Below are 22423 nucleotides of genomic sequence, written 5' to 3' on the forward strand. Positions count from 1 at the left end.
CAGCCTTTGCGGCTGTCGGCTTGCAGTTCTCAATGAACTACCACAGTGCTGTTGAGTACTGTAGTAGATCATTGTCTCTCTTCCTATCTGTGTGTATCTGCCTGCCAGTACGAGGTGCGAGCACACAGATACACTGACAAGTCTGCAGGAGCCTGAGATTGCACCGGCTGATTGTGGGTGCAATGCTTTGCAGGCTCCTAGCAAAAAAAAAAAAAATGAAAACTAATAATTTGACATTTTGTACCTGCAAAAAGATGCGCATTTATTTTTTTATTTAAAAGGTAAACTTATCCTGTAAAGCGGAGTTCCACTCACACTGTCAAAAAATAAAAGTCAGCAGCTACAAAAACTGTAGCTGCTTACTTTTAAAAAACAGCCACTTACCTGTCCCTCGGTCCCACGGTGTGTCCCCCGCAGCCGTTTCACCGGCCGTCCTGTATTCCAGGAGGCTGTCATCTTCGGTGTGGGCACCCGTCTGACAGCTTGCGGCTTCACAGCCGGGTACTCACTGCGCATGCGTGAGTAGCGCTGCGTTTCATGAATGGTCCTGTAGTCTTCTGGGACCTGTCACGTGTCCCAAAAGACTGCAGGGAGGGCACCTTCCCGCTTCCGATCGTCTAGGTGATCGGACCGGAAGTGGGAGCGGATACCTGTCAAATGCGGGTACCCGCTCCCCTGCCCCCCAAAGGTGCCAATCCTTAATGGGGAGCGGGGGAGCAGTTCTTAAAGCGGAACTTCCCCTTTTGGGTGGAGCTCCGCTTTAAGATCCCTGTCTACAAACAGCTAAAACCAATTCAATTAAAAAAAAAACAAACAACAAAAAATTATTATTGTACACAAACATTTTATTAAAAAATTTTCTGAAAATAAGTTACACAGTTTTCATAAAATAGTGCAGAAACATATAAAAATAATTTAGCTAGAATGTTATTTAAATACTTATCATACAGATATTAAGAACACATAATATACAATATCACACAGTGCAGGTCCAAGAAGATCATAATAAGCCAGCTTATTGAATATAGCCGTACATAGACCAATCAGTCTGCCAAAGTCAGACCACTAGAGGATGCATCTGACACCGGGGGACCACACACTGGACAAGGCTCCTTCGCTTATTGCATAGTATACGTGATGAGATAATCGGACGACTTATCATTCGTTTTTTGTTGCATGCTAGTCTCATATAAAAAATGAAGAGGTTGCTAAAGTTATGAAAATTCTCATACAACAGAATATAACTTCAGAAGTGATGTAATCTTTCATTTCTGAGCATGCATGGTCTTGGCCTCTTTTTTTCGGACAAATACTGTGCTGATTAAACAAAAATCGTTCACTTTGTTATCGTACAAGAAACATTCTCGGGCTTTTTCCTTCGGATATTGTCGCTTGAACTGTTGTGATCGGCTGTGCAAAGTGTGTATTAACGATCAGATTATCTTACGATCCGTCCGATTTTTGTCATCTGATTTTCTAATCGTGTTTACAGAGCATTACTGAACAGGTCTGAAACAAGGTCAAGATCTGCAAATAAAGGTGTCCAGTGGACCTCAAAGTTTTGGTTCAATTTAAACAATTAGGGAGCCCTTAGTGGGAGTGGAAATGGTGGTCCAGGCTGTTGGAAGTTGGAGACTCAGAAATGTTGGTAGGTTAATTAGCTTCTATCCAACATTGACCCTAGTATGTGTATGTATGAATGTGAGTTAGGGACCTTAGATTGTACGCCCCTTGAGGTTTAGGGACTGATGTGAAAGTACAATATATATGTAAAGCGCTAAGTAAATTGATGGCGCTATATGTTGCTGTAAAAATGTTGTGTTTTCAGGTCAGGTGGCCCAAACTCTGAATCAGGTCAAAGGTGGCACCAGGCCACATGCCCAAATGCGACAGCAGGTCATGTGGGTCAAATGCAGAACCAGGTTGTGTGCCCCAAACATGGCATCAGATCATGTGCCCTGCACAGGGGCGGATTGATAACTCATGGGGCCCCTGGGCAATAGGGGATCATGGGGCCCCTGTGACCTTGCCCAAAAAACTCAAAAAAGCCTATGAAAAAGGTACCAGGGGCATCTCATGGTGCCCCCTACTGACGCTGGGCCCTCGGGCAGTGCCCGAGTTTCCAAATGGTTAGTGCGCCCCTGGCCCTGCAGCAGTTTGCCACTAATCTCAGCACTGTATTCGCTGACTAACAGAAGGATCTGCTGATGTTGGCTTCCCCAGTGCACATGGGGCTGTGCTGTGAGATCACATGACCCAGACCTGAAAACCGCCAGGATCTCATCATGGTAGACTGCTTAGTTTATGTTCCATCTAATAACTTTACCTACATAAGGTCTGCTTCCCAGGTAGGCTGAAAGGACAGAAATATTGGAGTACCTAGTTGTGACTTTGTTTTTAAAAGGTGCAGGGACCTAACACTGGTTTGCTATCTAGTGATGCCACTGATTTGGAACAAGCATGCATCCAATGAAGCTGATTTTCCATCCTACATATGGCTTCAGATTGGTGACTCACTAGCGTAGTGAAGGCAGAACTAGGATGGTCAACAATTTAGGCTAGGTTCACATATGTGTGGGTGGTGCGGCTGTGGAACCTGCACAAAATACCTGCAGCTGCACCACCCGCACAGAGCAATGCGGGACCTGCAGACGATGCAATTAATTCTAATGGCACGCCACCCGCACTAGAAATCGCAACCCTACTGGGAACCTCGGTTCCTGTGCGGCCTGCAGTTTCCAAAGAAGTGCAGGGACTTCTTCCCTGCGTGTCCCAGGGCACAAGAGTCCATTCAAATTCAAAACATGGCCCGCAAGGCCGCAGATATGTGAACCAGGGGTTATATCTGTTTTGGGTAGATGTAGGCAAGGCAACACACAGCGCATCCCACTGGTTTCAGATATCAAACAGGGACTCCAAAAGATTTGCTCCATGGAAATTATGGTTTCTGCTTTCCAATCTGACCGTTGTGAAGTTAAGCAACAGTCTCACTCCTCTTCCTAAATTATTTTTAACGTCTGACTCGTCATCCTGGGGCTTCCAATACCAACACAGCCTGCTTTCTCTTCTTCTGAGAACGCTAGTTGCTTGGCTGTCATGCTGCCTCTATTACTTCAATACTTTGTCAGTGACAAGGACTTCCAATCTTCTCCTTCATTCCCAAATTGCATACTTGTTCTGATTGTGTCAGGATAACAGCCAGGTATGTAGCATTCTCAGAAGGCGCTCAGGCACTCCAACGCCTCTTATGACAGGTTTACATAATGATCCAGTGTGGGGTGTCATGGCAGAGGACAGACAAAGACACTCTACTTGTTGGAGAACTGTGCAGCAAATATCCTTGCGATACGCTTGGCCTCTTTCTCTGGCAATTCGTCAGGGTTTATTTTGGGTGTTTGACGCGTTCGCCGGCGAAAAGGGATTCCTTTAGCGATCGGCGTCTCACCATCTCTCTGAAAAACAAATTCACATGTATGTTTTTATATTACTGAGGTGTTTGCATGAGTCTTTGGATGAAACTGGACTTTGCTTTAAAACTGAACTCCAGACAAACAGCTAAATATACTGATAAAATACATATATGGGGAATAGCACAGTTGGCCTAAGTCAGAGGAACAAGTGAAATACATTTCAGGTCTAGGGGAAACCCTGCTAAAACATTCACTGGGGGTCAGTGGGAAGAATGTCCCTTACATTGGTGGTCAGTGGGACGAATGCCCCTTGCATTGGTGATCAGTGGGAGGAATGCCCCTTACATTGGTGGTCAGTGGGAGGAATGCCCCTTGCATTGGTGGTCAGTGGGAAGATTGCTCCTTACATTGGTGGTCAGTGGGAAGATTGCCCCTTACATTGGTGGTCAGTGGGAAGATTGCCCCTTACATTGGTGGTCAGTGGGAAGATTGCCCCTTACATTGGTGGTCAGTGAGAAGAATGCTCCTTACATTGGTGATCAGTGGGAAGAATGCTCCTTACATTGGTGGTCAGTGAGGAGAATGCTCCTTACATTGGTGATCAGTGGGAAGAATGCTCCTTACATTGGTGGTCAATGAGAAGAATGTCCCTTACATTGGTGGTCAATGAGAAGAATGTCCCTTACATTGGTGGTCAGTGGGAAGAATGGTCCTTACATTGGTGATCAGTGGGAAGAATGCTCCTTACATTGGTGATCAGTGGGAAGAATGCTCCTTACATTGGTGATCAGTGAGAAGAATGGTCCTTACATTGGTGATCAGTGTGAAGAATGTCTCTTACATTGGTGGTCAGTGAGAAGAATGGTCCTTACATTGGTGATCAGTGTGAAGAATGTCTCTTACATTGGTGGTCAGTGTGAAGAATGGTCCTTACATTGGTGGTCAGTGTGAAGAATGGTCCTTACATTGGTGATCAGTGGGAAGAATGCTCCTTACATTGGTGATCAGTGGGAAGAATGTCTCTTACATTGGTTGTCAGTGGCAACAATGCTCCTTACATTGGTGGTCAATGAGAAGAATGTCCCTTACATTGGTGGTCAGTGGGAAGAATGCTCCTTACATTGGTGATCAGTGCGAAGAATGCTCCTTACATTGGTCAGTGGGAAGAATGCCCCTTACATTGGTGGTCAGTGAGAAGAACAACCCTTACAATGAAGGTCAGTGGAAAGAATGCTCCTTACATTGGTGGTCAGTGTGAAGAATGGTCCTTACATTGGTGATCAGTGAAAAGAATGCTCCTTACATTAGTGTTCAGTGGGAAGAGTGCCCTTGAAGAGTGGCAATGGCCTCAGAAATATGCAGCCACCATCAAATGTGAGATAAATCAGCCACAGCTCAAGGAACCCCTGGCAACCCACAGAGGAACTCTGGAGTTTCTTGGGACCCTGGTTGACAATGGCTCACCTAAGCTGTCATTTCATAATGGTGGATGGACCTGTAGACAGTTGGGATCATGACAGTCAGACTATACAAATGGGGAGATTTCTCTGTGCCTACTGCAGTCCTTTTAAGTCTTAGTCAAAAGGAATGGGTGGCCTAAACTGCCTCCTTTTCCTAGGGTCCCATTTTTCCTTAATCCATCTTTAATTCTCAACACAACCAAGGGAAGAGTGTGCACCTTATATGTGCTGCATTCACCAGCCAGCTCCAAGTACAAACATCTTGCATACGGTCATTTCTAGTGAGACATCTATCTATTGGTAACATAGCAAACAACTGAACAGTTCAAGATAAGGAAAGCAGTGTCACAGCTACCTAGAGAGGAGACTTGGCCATAGCTGGAGCCACCGGCTGACCTTTACCCCAGTTATAGCTGTGAGAGCGGAGAGGACGGTAACACATGGAATCACACTCTACAAACCTATAATACCATCAGCTGTATTTAGAAGATTGCGTTATGAGAGGGATTTTTTTTAGCCATGTTATATTCAGCTCTTATTGATTCTCATTTCAGAAAATATTACAATATATGGATGTTACAGCTGTCCACCTTCCCCTGTGCTGTCTCCCTCCTAAGTTTGTTGGAAGTGTATCCCTCATTACACCCAAAGCCCCTAAACCTGATCCTCCCCTCGCCTGCTCTCACCATCACATCTCCATGTTTAAAGCACCCCAACCTTGCCTATTCTGGAATGGGCACGCTTTTGCTACTGTTCTATGATTACGTGGCTGAGACAATGGCTAGAACGGACTCACGACCCCATTCATTACAGGATATGGCTGGCATACACATCCATTGCCTATGTCACTTGGGCAGCAATTTAGATCAGTGGTGGCTACAGCCCAAAGATTTCATGCCATGTTAAGGTCACCGTGACACAATAAAACAAAGGTGGAAGAGTATGCGCTGAGCCTCTCAAAATCAGTACATTTCTAGCACGGCAGGAAAATGTTCTAAGAGGATATTTTCACGGATCCTAAAAGGGGGCATCCGGAGGGCTTTTTAAACCCATTTCTCTGTAAGAAGCGGAGATTAGGGGTGGGGGGAGTTAAAGGGTCCAGTACAAACGACTGGATAATATTACAAGTTTCTCTGTAGGAGGGGTAGATGAAGGGGTTAAAGGCTTGGTAAAGATTGCTGGATATCATACCAGTCCTTCTGTAAGGCCCTATACAGAGCACTAGTCAATATCATACCAGTCCCTTTGTAGGAAGAGGTGGTGGAAGGGTTAAAGCTTCAGTACAAATTGCCCGATAATACACCAGTTCCACTATAACACGGGTGTCAAACTGGCGGCCCTCCAGCTGTTGCCAAACTACAAGTCCCATGAGGCATTGCAAAAGTGACAGTTACAAGCATGACTTCCAAATGTATGTGGGCATGATGGGACTTGTAGTTTCGCAACAGCTGGAGGGCTGCCAGTTTAACACCCCTGCACTATAAGAAGAGGTAACAAAGGGGTTAAAGGCTCAGTACAGATTGCCTCTACTTACAAAGGGACTGACATATTATCCAGCAATTTAATGGTTAAAGGCTCTGTACAGAGGACCAGATGATACTACACCAATTTCTCTATAAGAAGAGGTGATGCAAAGGGTTAAAAGGCCTCATACAGAGGGCCAGATGACATTATATTGACCCCTCTGTAGGAAAAGGTGACAAAAGGGTTAAAAGGGCCTGTACAGATTGCCAGATGAAATCAGTCCAGTTCCTCTGTAGGTAACGAAGGGGTTAAAGGCCCTGTATAGATTGCTGGAGGACATCATACCAGTCACTCTGTAGAAGCAGTGATGAAAGGGTTCAAGGCTCCGTACAGACTGACTGATGATATCTAAGCAGTCCCTCTATAAGTAATGAAGGGGTTAAAGGCTCAGTACAGGTTGCTGGGTGCTATTGTAGCCGTCACTCTATAGGAAAAGGTGATGAAGGGGTTAAAGGCCGGTCACAGCCGGAGTTGAGTAATCTGGATGGGGCTCCAAGGCTGCCAACTGGCTGAATTGGTAGCAGCACATTTTCCAGCGTCAGCCAGAACCAGCAGCTTCCAGATCAGCAACTCCCTTGAACTGTGTACACACTGATGGAGGATCCGCTGACATGTCATGGCCATAATATACACGAGACAGCATACAATGTATAGTAAAGGATACATAATACAAGAGAGAGGGAAAACATGTATCAACCACCCAACAGTAAGGATCAGGTGCAGGCCAATTCACTGCTAGTGCACTACACTGACCCCCAGCCCAGCACTAAAGAGGACCTGTTCTACGGGTAATGTATGGTGGTTCTGTACATAATTTATATATACACACACACACACACATTTACATACACACACACACAAACAGTATATATTATGAAATAATACATGAAATATTGCAAATGAACACTATGGAATCCATCGATTAAGGAGAGTAGATATCACACTGCAGACTGAATTTCAAAGCCCATTCATAAAATGTAGTCCATGGTGTAGAGCCTGTGGACCATCAGCTTGTTACAACTTTAGATAGACCGCTATTGGTTTTTTTTTTGGTCTTCCTCTGGATCAACTATGAGTATAGGACTGTGTGCGGCGAGCAGGGCCAAACCGCATAGTGCGCGGCGAGCAGGGCCAAGCCGGATAGTGCGCGGCGAGCGCGGCCAAGCCGCATAGTGCGCGGCGAGCGCGGCCAAGCCGGATAGTGCGCGGCGAGCGCGGCCAAGCCGCGTAGTGCGCGGCGAGCGCGGCCACGCCGCGTAGTGCGCGGCGAGCGCGGCCACGCCGCGTAGTGCGCGGCGAGCGCGGCCACGCCGCGTAGTGCGCGGCGAGCGCGGCCACGCCGCGTAGTGCGCGGCGAGCGCGGCCACGCCGCCTAGTGCGCGGCGAGCCCGGCCACGCCGCATAGTGCGCGGCGAGCCCGGCCACGCCGCATAGTGCGCGGCGAGCCCGGCCACGCCGCATAGTGCGCGGCGAGCGCGGCCAAGCCGCATAGTGCGCGGCGAGCGCGGCCAAGCCGCATAGTGCGCGGCGAGCGCGGCCAACCCGCATAGTGCGCGGCGAGCGCGGCCAACCCGCATAGTGCGCGGCGAGCGCGGCCAACCCGCATAGTGCGCGGCGAGCGCGGCCAACCCGCATAGTGCGCGGCGAGCGCGGCCAACCCGCATAGTGCGCGGCGAGCGCGGCCAACCCGCATAGTGCCCGGCGAGCACGGCCAAACCGGATAGTGCGCGGCGAGCACGGCCAAACCGGATAGTGCGCGGCGAGCACGGCCAAACCGGATAGTGCGCGGCGAGCAGGGCCAAACTGGATAGTGCGCGCCGTGCACGGCCCAACTGGACAGTGCGCGGCGAGCATAGCCGAATTGGTTAGGCAGGCCACAGATTAAGCAATTTTCTTTTCTGCAACCTGGGTTGCAGGAAAGAAAACCACTCAATTTCCCCATCAACACTGCCTGGGAATTCTTCCTGCAGTGCTATTGTGTTCTGCCAGTGGAGGGGGGGGGGGGGGGGGTGCAGGAAGCCGTCCCTGGCTATAGTGCTGGCAATAATCATGTGCTAGAAATGCGACATGCCGGTTGTACCCAAGTCAATTGATAGATCAACATGGGTACAATCAGCTTGCCCATACATGGATCGAATCTCGGCCGGTTCCTGCTGAACTGACCAAGATTTGAACCATCCAATGGCCTGCTTTAGTGTATGACATGGATGATGAAATCAGTTAGAATTTTTTTTGCTCAGCCCATAGACTGAACGACAAATATCTAACAGTGTATGGCTAGTTTTAACACATTAGCATTCACTACTGTAGTCAAGTGTGTCTTAGTCATCTGCTAACGTAACATTCACCTAAAGCAATTTTTAATGTGACTTTCACATTTTTACATACTTCCTGTTCAATACATTTACACATACAATACATACAGAGTGTGATTAGCTCTCAGCATACATAGGATATGAATGGAGTTTGTATCATCAGCCATGGCACTAGTCACATGACTGGGCACCAGAAGGCAAAAAATCAGTTTAACTTTCTGGATAGACGAAGGTTGCCGTTCACAATAAAGTGATATGAATCTATCAGAATGGGTCAGGTTCAGGGGCGGACTGACAACTCATGGGGCCACCGGGCAATAGGGGATCATGGGGCCCGTGTCCTTACCCAAATTCAAAAAAGCCTATAATAAAAAGGTACCAGGGGGATCTCATGGGGCCCCCTACTGACCCTGGGCCCTCGGGCAGTGCCCGAGTTCCCAATTGGTCAGTCCACCCCTGGTCAGGTTAGGAGCTCTGCATGCCAATGCTGGATGCTGAGGGTTGATTGCAGGGTGGAAGGAGTTAATCATGAGTAAGGACGCAGGGCGCAGTAGTTGCTTTTTGTCTGGCGTCTCCTTTCTGCAGAGCCGGTTCTCACACACAAAAGATGAAGATGAAAACATGTTTATCACAGGACACCGGAGGAAAAACCTTCCCAGCCACCTCCACCGTCCCTGACCCGAGCTCTTCACTGCTGCTTCTCACTCACACCCCGCATGCCTGCCATGCCAGCCCTCCAAACGTCAGCCATGTTTACTGCATTCCAGGCCTGAGAAACCAGCCGCTGCTGGATGAGGTTCTGCTAGATGAGGTCCGTGGAAACAGACACCTGTTACGGGGGGAATCACAGGGGGGGGCTAGCAGCACACATGGGAGAGAATAGATCAGCATACATCATCACCAGCACTGCCTGGACTATAGGCTTACCCATAAGGCCCCATGTACACGGGACACTTCTGAACAATGGAAACTGACTGCTGGAAAACGTAGGTTAAAAAAAAGTCTGTTTATGACGCGTTTATGTGCGTTTGTGTTTAGAAGCACTTTTTTAAAGATAAGCACAGGAGAACCTCCCAAATGCCCAGAATGCACTGAAAAGTGGTAAATTATTAACTATTTCAGACTGTTTCAGAGAAATACAGAGAGTAGAAGCAGAGACAGCAGTATGTGTTGAGATTAGTTGGGTGTGAGTTGCTCATTAACATTTCTTTTGTTTTCAAGGGTGGGAAAGGTGTCTGGTGGAGGGAGTCATTAAGGTCACCTGGCAGGGGGTCTTCATGAGGAATTTGAGGTGTGAATGGTCATTAACATATCTTTTGTTTCCAAGGGTGGGAGAGGTCTGAGGTGTGAATGGTCATTAACATATCTTTTGTTTCCATGCCTGGGAGAGGTCTCAGGTGTGAATTGGTCATTACAATGTGTGACAAGCTTGGTAGGAACATCCTGTGTTCAGTGTTTTGTCCATTTGAGTACCTTGAAAACGCTTTGCATGCATTTTTCATGATAAAAAAAGGCTCTGGACAGCATCAGAAACTGGAAGAATAAGGCTCCATATACACGGGACACTTCTGAACAATGGCAACTGACTGCTGGAAAACGTAGGTTAAAAAACGTCTGTTTAGCCACGTTTGCATAACGTGTTTATGTGCGTTTCTTTTGTTTCCAAGGGTGGGAAAGGTGTCTGGTGGAGGGAGTTATTAAGGCCACCTGGCAGGGGGTCTTCATGAGGAATTTGAGGTGTGAATGGTCATTAACATATCTTTTGTTTCCAAGGGTGGGAGAGGTCTGAGGTGTGAATTGGTCATTCAATGTGTGACAAGCTTGGTAGGAACATCCTGTGTTCAGTGTTTTATCCATCTGCGTACCTTGATAACGCTTTGCATGCATTTTTCATGATGAAAAAAAGGCTCAGGACAGCATAGGGAACTGGAAGAGTTAAAAAAATTTCCAAACGCAAACGTTTATAAACGCGCTTTGCCGCGTTTAGGCACATTTACAAGCGTTTTGTGTTTGAAGCACTGATAAAATTGACTGCTGAACGCAAGTTTTCTGTGTTCAAAAAAGCGGCTGTGAACGCAAATGCCTGTAAACGACTGTAAACGACGATGTGTACATGGATACATAGGAGAACATTAGGGAGAGTTCAGGGGCTGCTGAAAAAAACGCGGAACAGATCCTAAACGTGAGTTTATCAGCTGCAGTGTACATGAGCCCTGAAGGTCAGCAGGCACAGTGTCCCCTCCTCACACCTGATTTAAACCCCTAATTGCTGTACTTCCATGTCACAATCGTGTGCATTGCACAGCAACATACCGCCTCCTCACCACCTGTCAAATGCACTGGGATCGCTTTGCAGAGGAGCGGCACCTACTGCACCTGTGAATGAGCCCTTAGTTGTAATCAGCAGTGGCACCCTAAGGGTTTGTTCACATGTAAATTTGGGGGGTGGTAGAACCCTGCGGATGAATCACGCTTTTACTGCTCCCCAATCCCTACCCCCTTTAGCTGCTGAGGCAACAGCCAAAGGTTATTATTATACAGGATTTATATAGTACCAACAGTTTGCTCAGCGCTTTACAATATAACAGGAGACAATACAGCAACAATACAGTTCAATACAAGAGGGATAGGAGGGCCTGATCCTGGGAGCTTACAATCTAAGAGAATTACACCCCTTTGCTTTTGGTGGGTGCTACCTTCTGTCAAATGAGACCCATTCAAGTAAATGGGCCAGTCTGCAAGTCCCCTGCAACTGCATGATTCTGCGGGGTCCAATGGCCTAAAGAAGGTGGTGAGAAAGCAACACAATGGTGCCTGCTGTAAACTAGTTTGCTGTACTGCACAAGGTTGCAAGGCAATTGCAGAGCGGATCATTCACTTCAATGGGTCATGCTTGGCAGGTGCTGCACCCACCAACCATGACAGGGCATAAAAGCCGGCACTACAGAGGAGACATCAACGTATGCGGCTCTGGCTCCCTACTACAGCTCCAACTTTACAGGTAGTTCCTCTGCATTGCACTGTTTAATGCGCTGGGATGACGTGTCAGCAAGCCCAGACCGAGATCTACCAGTCACCTGGTCAAAACCTACTGGTAGATCACGATCTACTGGTTGCGACCCCCGCTTTAAATCCTGGGCTGAATTTCTTTGTAATCTCACAGTGGGCAATACTCATCATTAAGAGCTGTCCCCCACCATACTCGATTTTCACCACAAGATGTCATTAATTATCCACGTTGGATGACACCCAGAGCTTCAGCAGGGAAGACTGAGGATAGGCTGTGCATGCAGGGTGTCACTGACTCGTCCACTAAAGGCGCCACCATGGCACGCTGCATTTACTGTATGGAGTAAATATAGTATGGACAGTGTTAAAATACATGATGATATCGCTAATGCTCTTTGCATCATTGTGGACCGCCAACCGCTGGGTGAAGACTGTAAAGGAAGAGGACCTTGGGTGCCACACAACAGGCCTTAAAACTTTGGAGGAGTATGTGATGTTTTATTTTGTTTTCACACTGACCATTTCCAAAGTGTGAGCGATGGGGCCAAGCCTGGATTTGGATGTTAAAGTGGTTGTAAACCTCCGGCATAAACTATGAACAAAGCATATCCATCTGTAGTGTGCACTTGCCTGATACCAGAGCACTAAGTGTAATTTCTGTCTGCTGCTTCATTCCTCTGCTATCTGTAGGAGTCACTCCTGGCACGTTTTCCTGACACCAGGAGAAAAATGGTAACAGGGGAGTCACTGATGTAACTACAGCTTCCTGTCTGCTGCTTTTCAGAGCTGAGAGATCCTGTGTAAATTCTGAATTTTGAATGGATGTAGGGGAAAGATGGTCGTAGATAAACCGGTACAACTTTTGTATAGGGATTGGTTTCATCTGTGTATAAGTAAGGGTTTACAACCACTTTAACCACTTGTTGCCCAGCCTATTGTCAAATGACGGCCGGGCGAAAACCTCGTCCATCCGGGAGGGCGTCATATGACCTTCTTCCCGGATCACGCTTTGTGCATGTCCACAGGGCAGCACTGTGCCAAGATCTATCACCGGGCGTGTACTTCGGACACAGTCGATGACAGATCTGTGTACCGGCCCTGTTGCCAGTACCATGTCACCTGCTGTGACCAATCACAGCAGGTCACATGACAGTTGTATACAATAGATGGCTTCCTTTCATGCCATCCATTGTATACAAGTGTGTCTAACTGTGAATGGACACAGTGATCACATGCACAGGCTGGGCCAATCACAGCCCATCTGTGTCATGTGATTAGCCGTGGCCAATCAAAGCTAATCACAACAAAAAAACCCTGAATGAATCGATTTCATTCAGTTAAATGCTTGCTTATAACAAAGAAATTCTTTAATATCAGCAATCAAATTGTGTAAAAAAAAAAAATACTGATCACTTTCCCAAAGTAGTACAATGTTACTATGGTAACATTATACTACTTTGTCCATAGTGTAATATGAAACAAAAAATCTTTAAAAAAAAGAGAAAAAGATGTAATAAAAAAAAAAATCTATTTTTTTTCCCCTACTGTCACCAGTCAGTGTCCCTGATCACCGCCACACCAGTTGTATGCTGACGCTGTACTGCACTGGTGACAGTATGTAAAAAAAAAAAAAAAATTGTGAAAATAATTTTTTTAATGTCTTTATTTTCTGAAAAATTATGGCAAAAAAATTACAACTTCAAAAAACTCGCCATGCCTGTTATGAAGTAGGTCGGACTGTCTACTCTGCAAAAAGGGGTCATTTGGGGGATATCTGTACTGTTCTGACATTTGGGGGATATCTGTATTGTCCTGACATTTGGGGGATATCTGTACTGTTCTGACATTTGGGGGATATCTGTACTGTTCTGACATTTGGGGGATATCTGTACTGTTCTGACATTTGGGGGATATCTGTACTGTTCTGACATTTGGGGGATATCTGTACTGTCCTGACATTTGGGGGATATCTGTACTGTTCTGACATTTGGGGGATATCTGTACCGTCCTGACATTTGGGGGATATCTGTACCGTCCTGACATTTGGGGGATATCTGTACTGTTCTGACATTTGGGGGATATCTGTACTGTTCTGACATTTGGGGGATATCTGTACTGTTCTGACATTTGGGGGATATCTGTACTGTTCTGACATTCCTGGAATTCTAAGAAATTAGATTGGCCGTCAGTACTTCAGGATTGATCAATTTTCAGATCTATACCATAGTTTGTGAACTCTATAACTTTCCTACAAACTAAATAATACATCCTAATTTGGGTTATTTTCACCAAAGACATGTAGCAGAATACATCTCGGCCTAAATTTATGAAGAACAATTATTTATTTGCAAACTTTTATAACAGAAACAAAGAAAACGTTTTTTTTTCAACATTTTCAGTCTTTTTTTTGTTAATTTAGCAAAGTATAAAAACCCCGGCGGTGATTAAATACCACCAAAAGAAAGCTCTAGTTGTGTGAAGAAAATGATACATTTTTAGTTTGGGTACAATGTTGCATGACCGCACAATTGTCATTCAAAGTGTGAGAGCGCTGAAACCTGAAAAATGGCCTGGGCAGGAAGGGGGTAAAAGTACCCGGTATGGAAGTGGGTAAGTACCTAACTGCAGCTTACAATACTTTATCCCAGAAGAAGGGTAAAAAAAAAATAAAGTGTTTAGGAGTATCAGCAGCAAAATAGTAAGTGAAGTACCTGGGGTGGAACTGAAATTTTAATCCTTAAATCGGGGGCGGACTGACCATTTGGAAACTTGGGCACTGCCCGAGGGCCCGGGGTCAGTAGGGGGCCACATGAGATGCCCCTGGTACCTTTTTCATAGGCTTTTTTGAGTTTGGGCAAGGACACAGGGGCCCCATGATCCCCTATTGCCCGGGGACCCCATGAGTTGTCAGTCCGCCCCTGCCTTAAACTGGTCAAGGGCTGAAAATAATAGGCCAGATGGATGCACAGAGCCGCCAACACAGCAGTCCGCCATGCCTGGACTAGTGTAATAGTGGCTGTACTGTAAGAGCCTCCGCTACAACAAAGCAGATAAATATAGATTGCCACCGAAATGAACACAGGAGCTGCTTGTCTACAGAGTAAGAAAATCTATACACAATTATCGGCATATTTTACGTAAAGTCCCCCAAACACTGAACCCATTGACACCAAATACTAAAGCCATTTCCTGATGCCCCATCCATGGGATTTCATTTTCCACAACATTCTAGTCATTTCAGCCAATAGGATCTCACTATTTATCCTTTCTTCAGCTGTCGCAAATGAGAGACCTTTACAGAGGCCAAGACTGCCACCTAGCGGAGGAAGAAGAAAATCACAGGGATGTGCATATAGGAGATTGGGGGAGCTCTGGTACTGACTGGTTGCAGCATGGGGGGCTCACACTGGCTGCATTTTTATCCCAGGTTAGTGATTCCCTAGGACGTGAATCCAGAATTCAGGAGACCACCAAAGATCATGTGCCACTAAAAAGTCAGCAGTGACAGCTCCTGAAATTCTACTTTCACAGATCCACAAGAACTGTACAAGAATCTGAGTACATGCAAGTGGGGCATATTAAGCTGAAGGACGGGTATGACTTTTAAAAATGTAAGTGCAAATCTCACACCTCAACAATCCCTGTGTAAGCAGGAAACCACTGTAGTAGTCACCACTACTACAGTGATAGCAGTAGTCTTCATGGTCCTATTCCAAGTGGCTGCCTTTCTGCACAGTAACCACAGGGGGTGAATCACTCAGCATGGCTGCCATTCACAGAACATCTTGTATTTTTTCCTAAACCAAACCAATATAACTATGCAATGAAATCACACCTGAACCTCCGCTTTAAAGTGTTACTAAACCCCGGACCCTGCATTCACTATATCTGGTCTCCCAGGACCCCGCATTCACTATATCTGGTCTCCCAGGACCCTGCATTCACTATATCTGATCTCCCCGGACCCTGCATTCACTATATCTGGTCTACCCGGACCCCGCATTCACTATATCTGGTCTCCCAGGACCCTGCATTCACTATATCTGGTCTCCCAGGACCCCACATTCACTATATCTGGTCTCCCAGGACCCCGCATTCACTATATCCGGTCTCCCCGGACCCCGCATTCACTATATCCGGTCTCCCCGGACCCCGCATTCACTATATCTGGTCTCCCCGGACCCTGCATTCACTATATCTGGTCTCCCCGGACCCCGCATTCACTATATCTGGTCTCCCCGGACCCTGCATTCACTATATCTGGTCTCCACGGACCCTGCATTCACTATATCTGGTCTCCCCGGACTCTGCATTCACTATATCTGATCTCCCAGGACCCTGCATTCACTATATCTGGTCTCCCCGGACTCTGCATTCACTATATCTGATCTCCCAGGACCCTGTATTCACTATATCTGGTCTACCCAGACCCTGCATTCACTATATCTGGTCTACCCAGACCCCGCATTCACTATATCTGGTCTCCCAAGACCCTGCATTCACTATACCTGGTGTTCCCGGACCCCGCATTCACTATATTTGGTCTCCCAGGACTCTGCATTCACTATATCTGATCTCCCAGGACCCCGCATTCACTATATCTGGTCTCCCAGGACCCCACATTCACTATATCTGGTCTCCCAGGACCCCGCATTCACTATATCTGGTCTCCCATGACCCCGCATTCACTATATCTGGTCTCCCATGACCCCGCATTCACTATATCTGGTCTCCCATGACCCTGCATTCACTAAATCCGGTCTCCCATGACCCTGCATTCACTAAATCCGGTCTCCCAGGACCCCACATTCTCTATATCTGATCTCCCAGGAGCCCGCATTCACTATATCTGATCTCCCAGGACCCTGCATTCACTATATCTGGTCTCCCAGGACCCCGCATTCACTATATCTGGTATCCCAGGACCCCGCATTCACTATATCTGGTCTCCCCGGACCCCGCATTCACTATATCTGGTCTCCCCGGACCCCGCATTCTCTATATCTGGTCTCCCAGGACCCCGCATTCTCTATATCTGGTCTCCCAGGACCCCGCATTCTCTATATCTGATCTCCCAGGACCCCGCATTCACTATATCTGATCTCCCCGGACCCTGCATTCTCTATATCTGGTCTCCCCGGACCCCGCATTCACTATATCTGGTCTCCCAGGACCCTGCATTCACTATATCTGGTCTCCCAGGACCCCACATTCTCTATATCTGATCTCCCAGGACCCCACATTCACTATATCTGATCTCCCCGGACCCTGCATTCTCTATATCTGGTCTCCCCGGACCCCGCATTCACTATATCTGGTCTCCCAGGACCCCGCATTCTCTGTATCTGGTCTTCCAGGACCCCGCATTCTCTGTATCTGGTCTCCCAGGACCCTGCATTCTCTATATCTGGTCTCCCACAGTACAAAGATCATGGAAAAACAATTATTTTAGTAAGTATAGACTGCTAAATACCTTTCCTCATCAGCAGTATTTAGCAATCTTGTGACTTCTATCAGTGTAAGGCTGAGCACTGGTTAATCTTGCAGGAGGAATTTTCATTCTCCTCAGACTGTCCTATGAGGCTGTATGACCCCTGACTCTCAGTCTGGAAAGTGCTTGCTGATTGTTGGCCCTGTGCTCATCACATGCGCCCCCCCCACCACCCCAAGAAAATGCTATCGAGCAATACACACAAAACAGAGCATGTGCAGACTTGCCTTGCCACTGCTGCTCTGTACTATCAGCAGATGGATTGGGGACAGTAGAAGATGGGGAAGATCAGAGAAGACAGGATCAAACAGCCTTTTTACACAATGCAGAGGATTAACCCCTTAGGTTCCACAGTGAGTATAACAAGCACGCGTTACTGCATATACAGACTGATTGTACTGTTGTGGGCTTAGAAACACTCTAAGTGTTGCTGTGCCCATCACTTTAAAGCGGTATTAAACCTCAAATAAAAAATATAATATATTGCAGCTTACCAATCATTAGATGTGGCAGCTGCATTCATTTTCTTTGGCTTTTTTTCCCCTCTGTTTTCACCAGTTGATCTGGCCATTAACACACCTCCTGTATTACAGTGGCCCCACTCTGGATAAAGGAACACAGCGGGGGCACAGCAGACGGCAGCAATGTCAGTCTGGGGGAGGGGGGTTAGTTTTAAACATTAGCAGATTTAGATTCACTAACAATTTGAAGCCAAACTCCAGCTCACACTTTATAAGCAGTTACAGCAAATATTTGTTTTCCTTTTGGGATAAAGGATTTACGTGAATAAATAAAACCTGATCATTTTATACACCCGACTGTTAAATGGTTTGCCTCATATATGTAAGCAGATACATTCTGCTGGAGAGCTTGTGCTTTTGAAAAACAACAGACTTGCTGTGCAGATCACCAGATGAAAATAGAAGAAAGCCTAACGGCCAGTTCACACCACAAAAACACACTCAAGATGCATTCCAGATACGTTTGTGCTTACAGTTCACACCACACTCCATTCTGGTGCAGTTTTAATGCAGTTTGCTATGTTCCAGTACGGTTCTGTGCAAAAAAAAATGTAGCATGTTCTACTTTATTTTTCTGCACCGGAAACTGACTGGAACTGACTGCACTGGTGTGAACGAGGGCCATTGGAATACATGGAAAACAGTGTGCATGCAGAACAAAAATGCACTGGACTGCATCTTGTGTGAACTAGCCCTTAACCTCTTGCCGCCCTGCCACTGTATATATACGTGTGCAGGGCGGCACTGGGGCGCAAAACCACGTTTTAAACCGGGTTTCACACTCCCGACTTTTTCGCCGGAAAGAGGGCGCGCGCGCTCTCACCGACCCTCGGATGACACCATTTGATCCCGGAGGGATCAATCATTCAATTTCAGCCAGTGATGTCTGGCTGAAATCAGATGATCGGTCCCTGTCCTGTGTTGACATTTACACAGGACAGGATATGATGTCAATTCTTCTCTGCCTGGGCACATTCCGTCCCACAGAGGGAAGAAGACACAGTAAAAGTGAGTAAAACACTACACATTTACAGTTAGAACACACCTAGGACACATTTAACCCCCTGATCGCCCCCCCCCAGTTAACCCTTTTACTGCCCTGTCACCAGTGTCACTGATCAGTGAATCGATTTTTACGGATCACTGTATCAGTGTCGCTGGCGACTTCCGATAGTGTTAGCGCCCCTCCCAGATAGCGCCAGTTTGCCCACCAGTACATCAGTAATCCCGTTTAACCCCTTAATCCCCCCCCCCCCCAGTTAACCCCTTCACTGCCCTGTCACCAGTGTCACTGATCAGTGAACCGATTTTTACTGATCACTGTATCAGTGTCGCTGGCGACTTCCGATAGTGTTAGCGCCCCTCCCAGATAGCGCCAGTTTGCCCGCCAGTACCCCAGTAATCCCATTTAACCCCTTGATCGCCCCCCATCCCCCCCCAGTTAACCCCTTCACTGCCCTGTCACCAGTGTCACTGATCAGTGAACCGATTTTTACTGATCACTGTATCAGTGTCGCTGGCGACTTCCGATAGTGTTAGGGACCCTCCGAGATAGCGCCAGTTTGCCCGCCAGTACCCCAGTAATCCCATTTAACCCCTTGATCGTCCCCCCCAGTTAATCCCTTCACTGCCCTGTCACCAGTGTCATTGATTACAGTGAACAGATTTTTACTGATCACTGTATTAGTGTCACTGGTGACTTCCGATAGTGTTAGCGCCCCCTCCTATATAGCGCCAGTTTGCCCGCTAATGCAAGGGATTTTTTTTACCAAAAACATGTAGCAGAATACATTTTGGCTTAAATTTATGACTAACTTTGAGTTTACGATATATTTTTTATACCTGAAAGTAGAAAATATTGTTTTTTTTTCAAAATTTGTGTTTTTTTTTGTTTATAGCGCAAAAAATAAAAAGCGCACAGGTGATAAAATACCACCAAAAGAAAGCTCTATTTGTGTGAAAAAAAGGACGTAAGTTTCGTTTGGGTACAGCATTGCATGACCGCGCAATTATCATTTGAATTAGTGCAGCACCAAACAGCAAAAAAAGGCCTGGTCATTAAGGGGGGTAAATCCTCAGGAGCTCAAGTGGTTAAAAAAGAAAACTAATGCAGCCATCACATCTATGAATTTGTACGCTGCAATATAATAAATGTATGCTTTTGGGTTTAATACTGCTTTAAGCTGATCTTAAGGACTAAGAAAAAAAAAAGAAAAAAAAAAGACAAACAGAGCGCAGTTCCCTTTAAATGGAGTCTTTTTTAAGATCTAAGATATGTACAATGCATTATTGGCTCAAAATCCAGTTGTAATTGTAAAACAAAAACGAGGCCCATAGTCAGGCTGTTTAAAACATTGATGTGAAAGTGGAAAACCCAAATACTCCTGCGCTTAGGGATGGACTCTGTCATAGGGATCACACAACGAATGTCTTGGAACATGCACACCTTGCTGCCCTCAAAGAACCAGGGAGTCCAAAAGTACTAATAGAGAAAAACAAAACAGAGGGCGCACCGGCCTTGTGCATTACCTTTAAAAGTATGTTTATTACATTTAACCTCCCTGACGGTATGATTATTTCAGATGTTTGGTGCTGAAAGCGGTACCATTATTTTGCATGGAAATATGTATTTTTTTTATTGTAGGCCTTTAATTCTTAGGAATAACTCACTGAAATCTGTCTGAACAAGAGTCTAGTAAACATCCCGGGTAGGATAAAATTTGAAACACGAAATCATAAATTATAATTGAATAAATAATCATAAAAAATAATAATATAATAATAATAAATTTAATTAAATAATATAATCAAACCAAAAACACTGAAATGTGAAATATAGCGCCAAGTTCGCACATCGCTGAGCAAAGTCGCAGAATCGTTTTCAGTGTCTGATGAGGAATTTCCCCCACGAATCATTATCACTCAATTCTGCAAGTGGTTCTGATTTACTATCGCTGTTCTCTAGCTGATCTAAAACCGCTTTTGACCTAAAAGGACACTTTTTGGACGCCATGGACGTTTCTCAGTTTCCAGGCAGAAAGAACAGACAAAATGCAGACAGGGGACAGGACAGAGCACTCGGGACAATATGTATGTGAAATGGGTTGAAACAGCAATGTTTTACTATGTAAAATTTGTTTGGAAAAAAATGACATTTTTTAAAATTTTCAAATTTTTCCGCCGCCTCCGGCGGTGCCCGTACGTCCCGATGTCACAGGGACCGGAACACAGAAGACGGATGCCGGAGGAGATGGCCGGGGACGCAGCAGGGGACACATCGTGGGAGCGAAGGACAAGGTAAGCTCTGCAGGGACTCCCTATGTAGCGCCGCTTGGTAAGCCCGAGTGTAGCTCGGGGTTACCGCTTTTGGCACTGACATTTTACCCCGAGCTACACTCGGGAATACCGCCAGGGTGGTTAAAGAAAGTATTCTACTCACAAAAGTGCATGAATATAAGCACATCATATGAGACCGCTCTATCCAATTCGCATTGCATTTCTGAAAGGTGATGAGAATGATGGACATCCAAAAAATCTGACACGTTTCAAGGACTAGCCTAGACTGAGGCTCTGAGGAAGAGGCTAGTCCTCGAAACACGTCAGCCATTTTGGATGTAAATCAATCATTCTCATCACCATTCAGAAATGCAGTGCGAATTGGACAGAGCGGTCTCATATGATGTATGAAGTATTCATGTACTTTTGTGAGTAGAACACCTTCTTTTAAATTTACTAAACCTATTTTTAAAGGTAATGCACAAGGCCGCTGCGCCCTCTGTTTTGTTTTTCTCTGTTTAAAACATTACCTGTTCAGTACCATTTTTTGTATTTCAGTGCTCCCCGCAGCAGAAAGCTCCGTGCCTTGCCTGACAGCTGAAGATAAAGGCCGCTGGGATCTGTGAGAGAGCAGCCTCTGTACAGTGAGAAAAATGGAAGACCAAGGGAAAGAGATCCCTACAGTCAAGGATTTCAATGAGGACAAACTGCAGCCTACATGAAAGCCTCAGTTTGTCCTCATTGGAATCCTTGACCGAAGGAATCTCTTTCCCTTGGTCTTCCATTTTTCTGTGTATTTATAGGTTCCAAGGACACCGCATAATTATTTATATATATTATGGCGTCATTCTGGACTCAAACCTTTCCTTCCAACCTCATGTCAAATCACTTACAAACACATGCAGGCTCCACCTTCGCAACATCGCCAAGATACGTACCTTCCTCACCCCTGACACCACTAAACTACTCGTACACTCCCTGATTATCTCACGCGACTACTGCAACTCCCTCCTCACCGGCCTACCCCAGTGCAGGCTCTCCCCGCTTCAGACCATCCTGAACTCAGCGGCTAGACTCATCCACCTCACCACCCGCTCCACCTCTGCCACCCCCCTCTGCCTATCCCTCCACTGGCTCCCTATTGCCCAACGCATCAAATTCAAACTACTCACTCTGACCTACAAAGTCGTTCACAACACTGCCCCTGACTACCTCACCAACCTGATTCCCAGGTACCACCCTACCCGTACCCTTCGCTCTTCACAGGACCTCCTTCTATCTTGCTCCCTGGTCTCCTCCTCCCACACAAGACTTCTCCAGGTCTTCCCCCATCTTCTGGAACTCACTACCCCAATCCATCAGACTGTCGCCTTCCCTCCTCACCTTCAGGCGCTCCCTGAAAACCCACCTCTTCAGG

General features: G+C 46.3%; 1 protein-coding gene and 1 long non-coding RNA gene across 2 annotated transcripts in view; one reads left to right on the forward strand and one right to left on the reverse strand.

Moving 5' to 3' along the window:
- Positions 1-824: 824 nt before the first annotated feature.
- Positions 825-22423, reverse strand: part of C2CD3 (C2 domain containing 3 centriole elongation regulator) — a 169520-nt gene continuing 147921 nt past the window's right edge. Inside the window, exon 33 of the mRNA XM_089656482.1 lies at positions 825-3452. Coding sequence (XP_089512608.1) covers positions 3309-3452 — 144 coding nt within the window. The 3' untranslated portion in view covers positions 825-3308. The remainder of the gene's footprint in view (positions 3453-22423) is intronic.
- The window catches only part of LOC149442140 (uncharacterized), a 127257-nt gene continuing 114420 nt past the window's right edge, over positions 9587-22423 (forward strand). The window contains exon 1 of the long non-coding RNA XR_016307225.1: positions 9587-9695. This is a non-coding gene — a long non-coding RNA (uncharacterized LOC149442140). The remainder of the gene's footprint in view (positions 9696-22423) is intronic.

Source organism: Staurois parvus, unplaced genomic scaffold (genome assembly GCF_062004578.1).
Source record: "Staurois parvus isolate SC_StPar_1 unplaced genomic scaffold, SC_StPar_1.0 ptg000909l, whole genome shotgun sequence".
NCBI lineage: Eukaryota > Metazoa > Chordata > Amphibia > Anura > Ranidae > Staurois > Staurois parvus.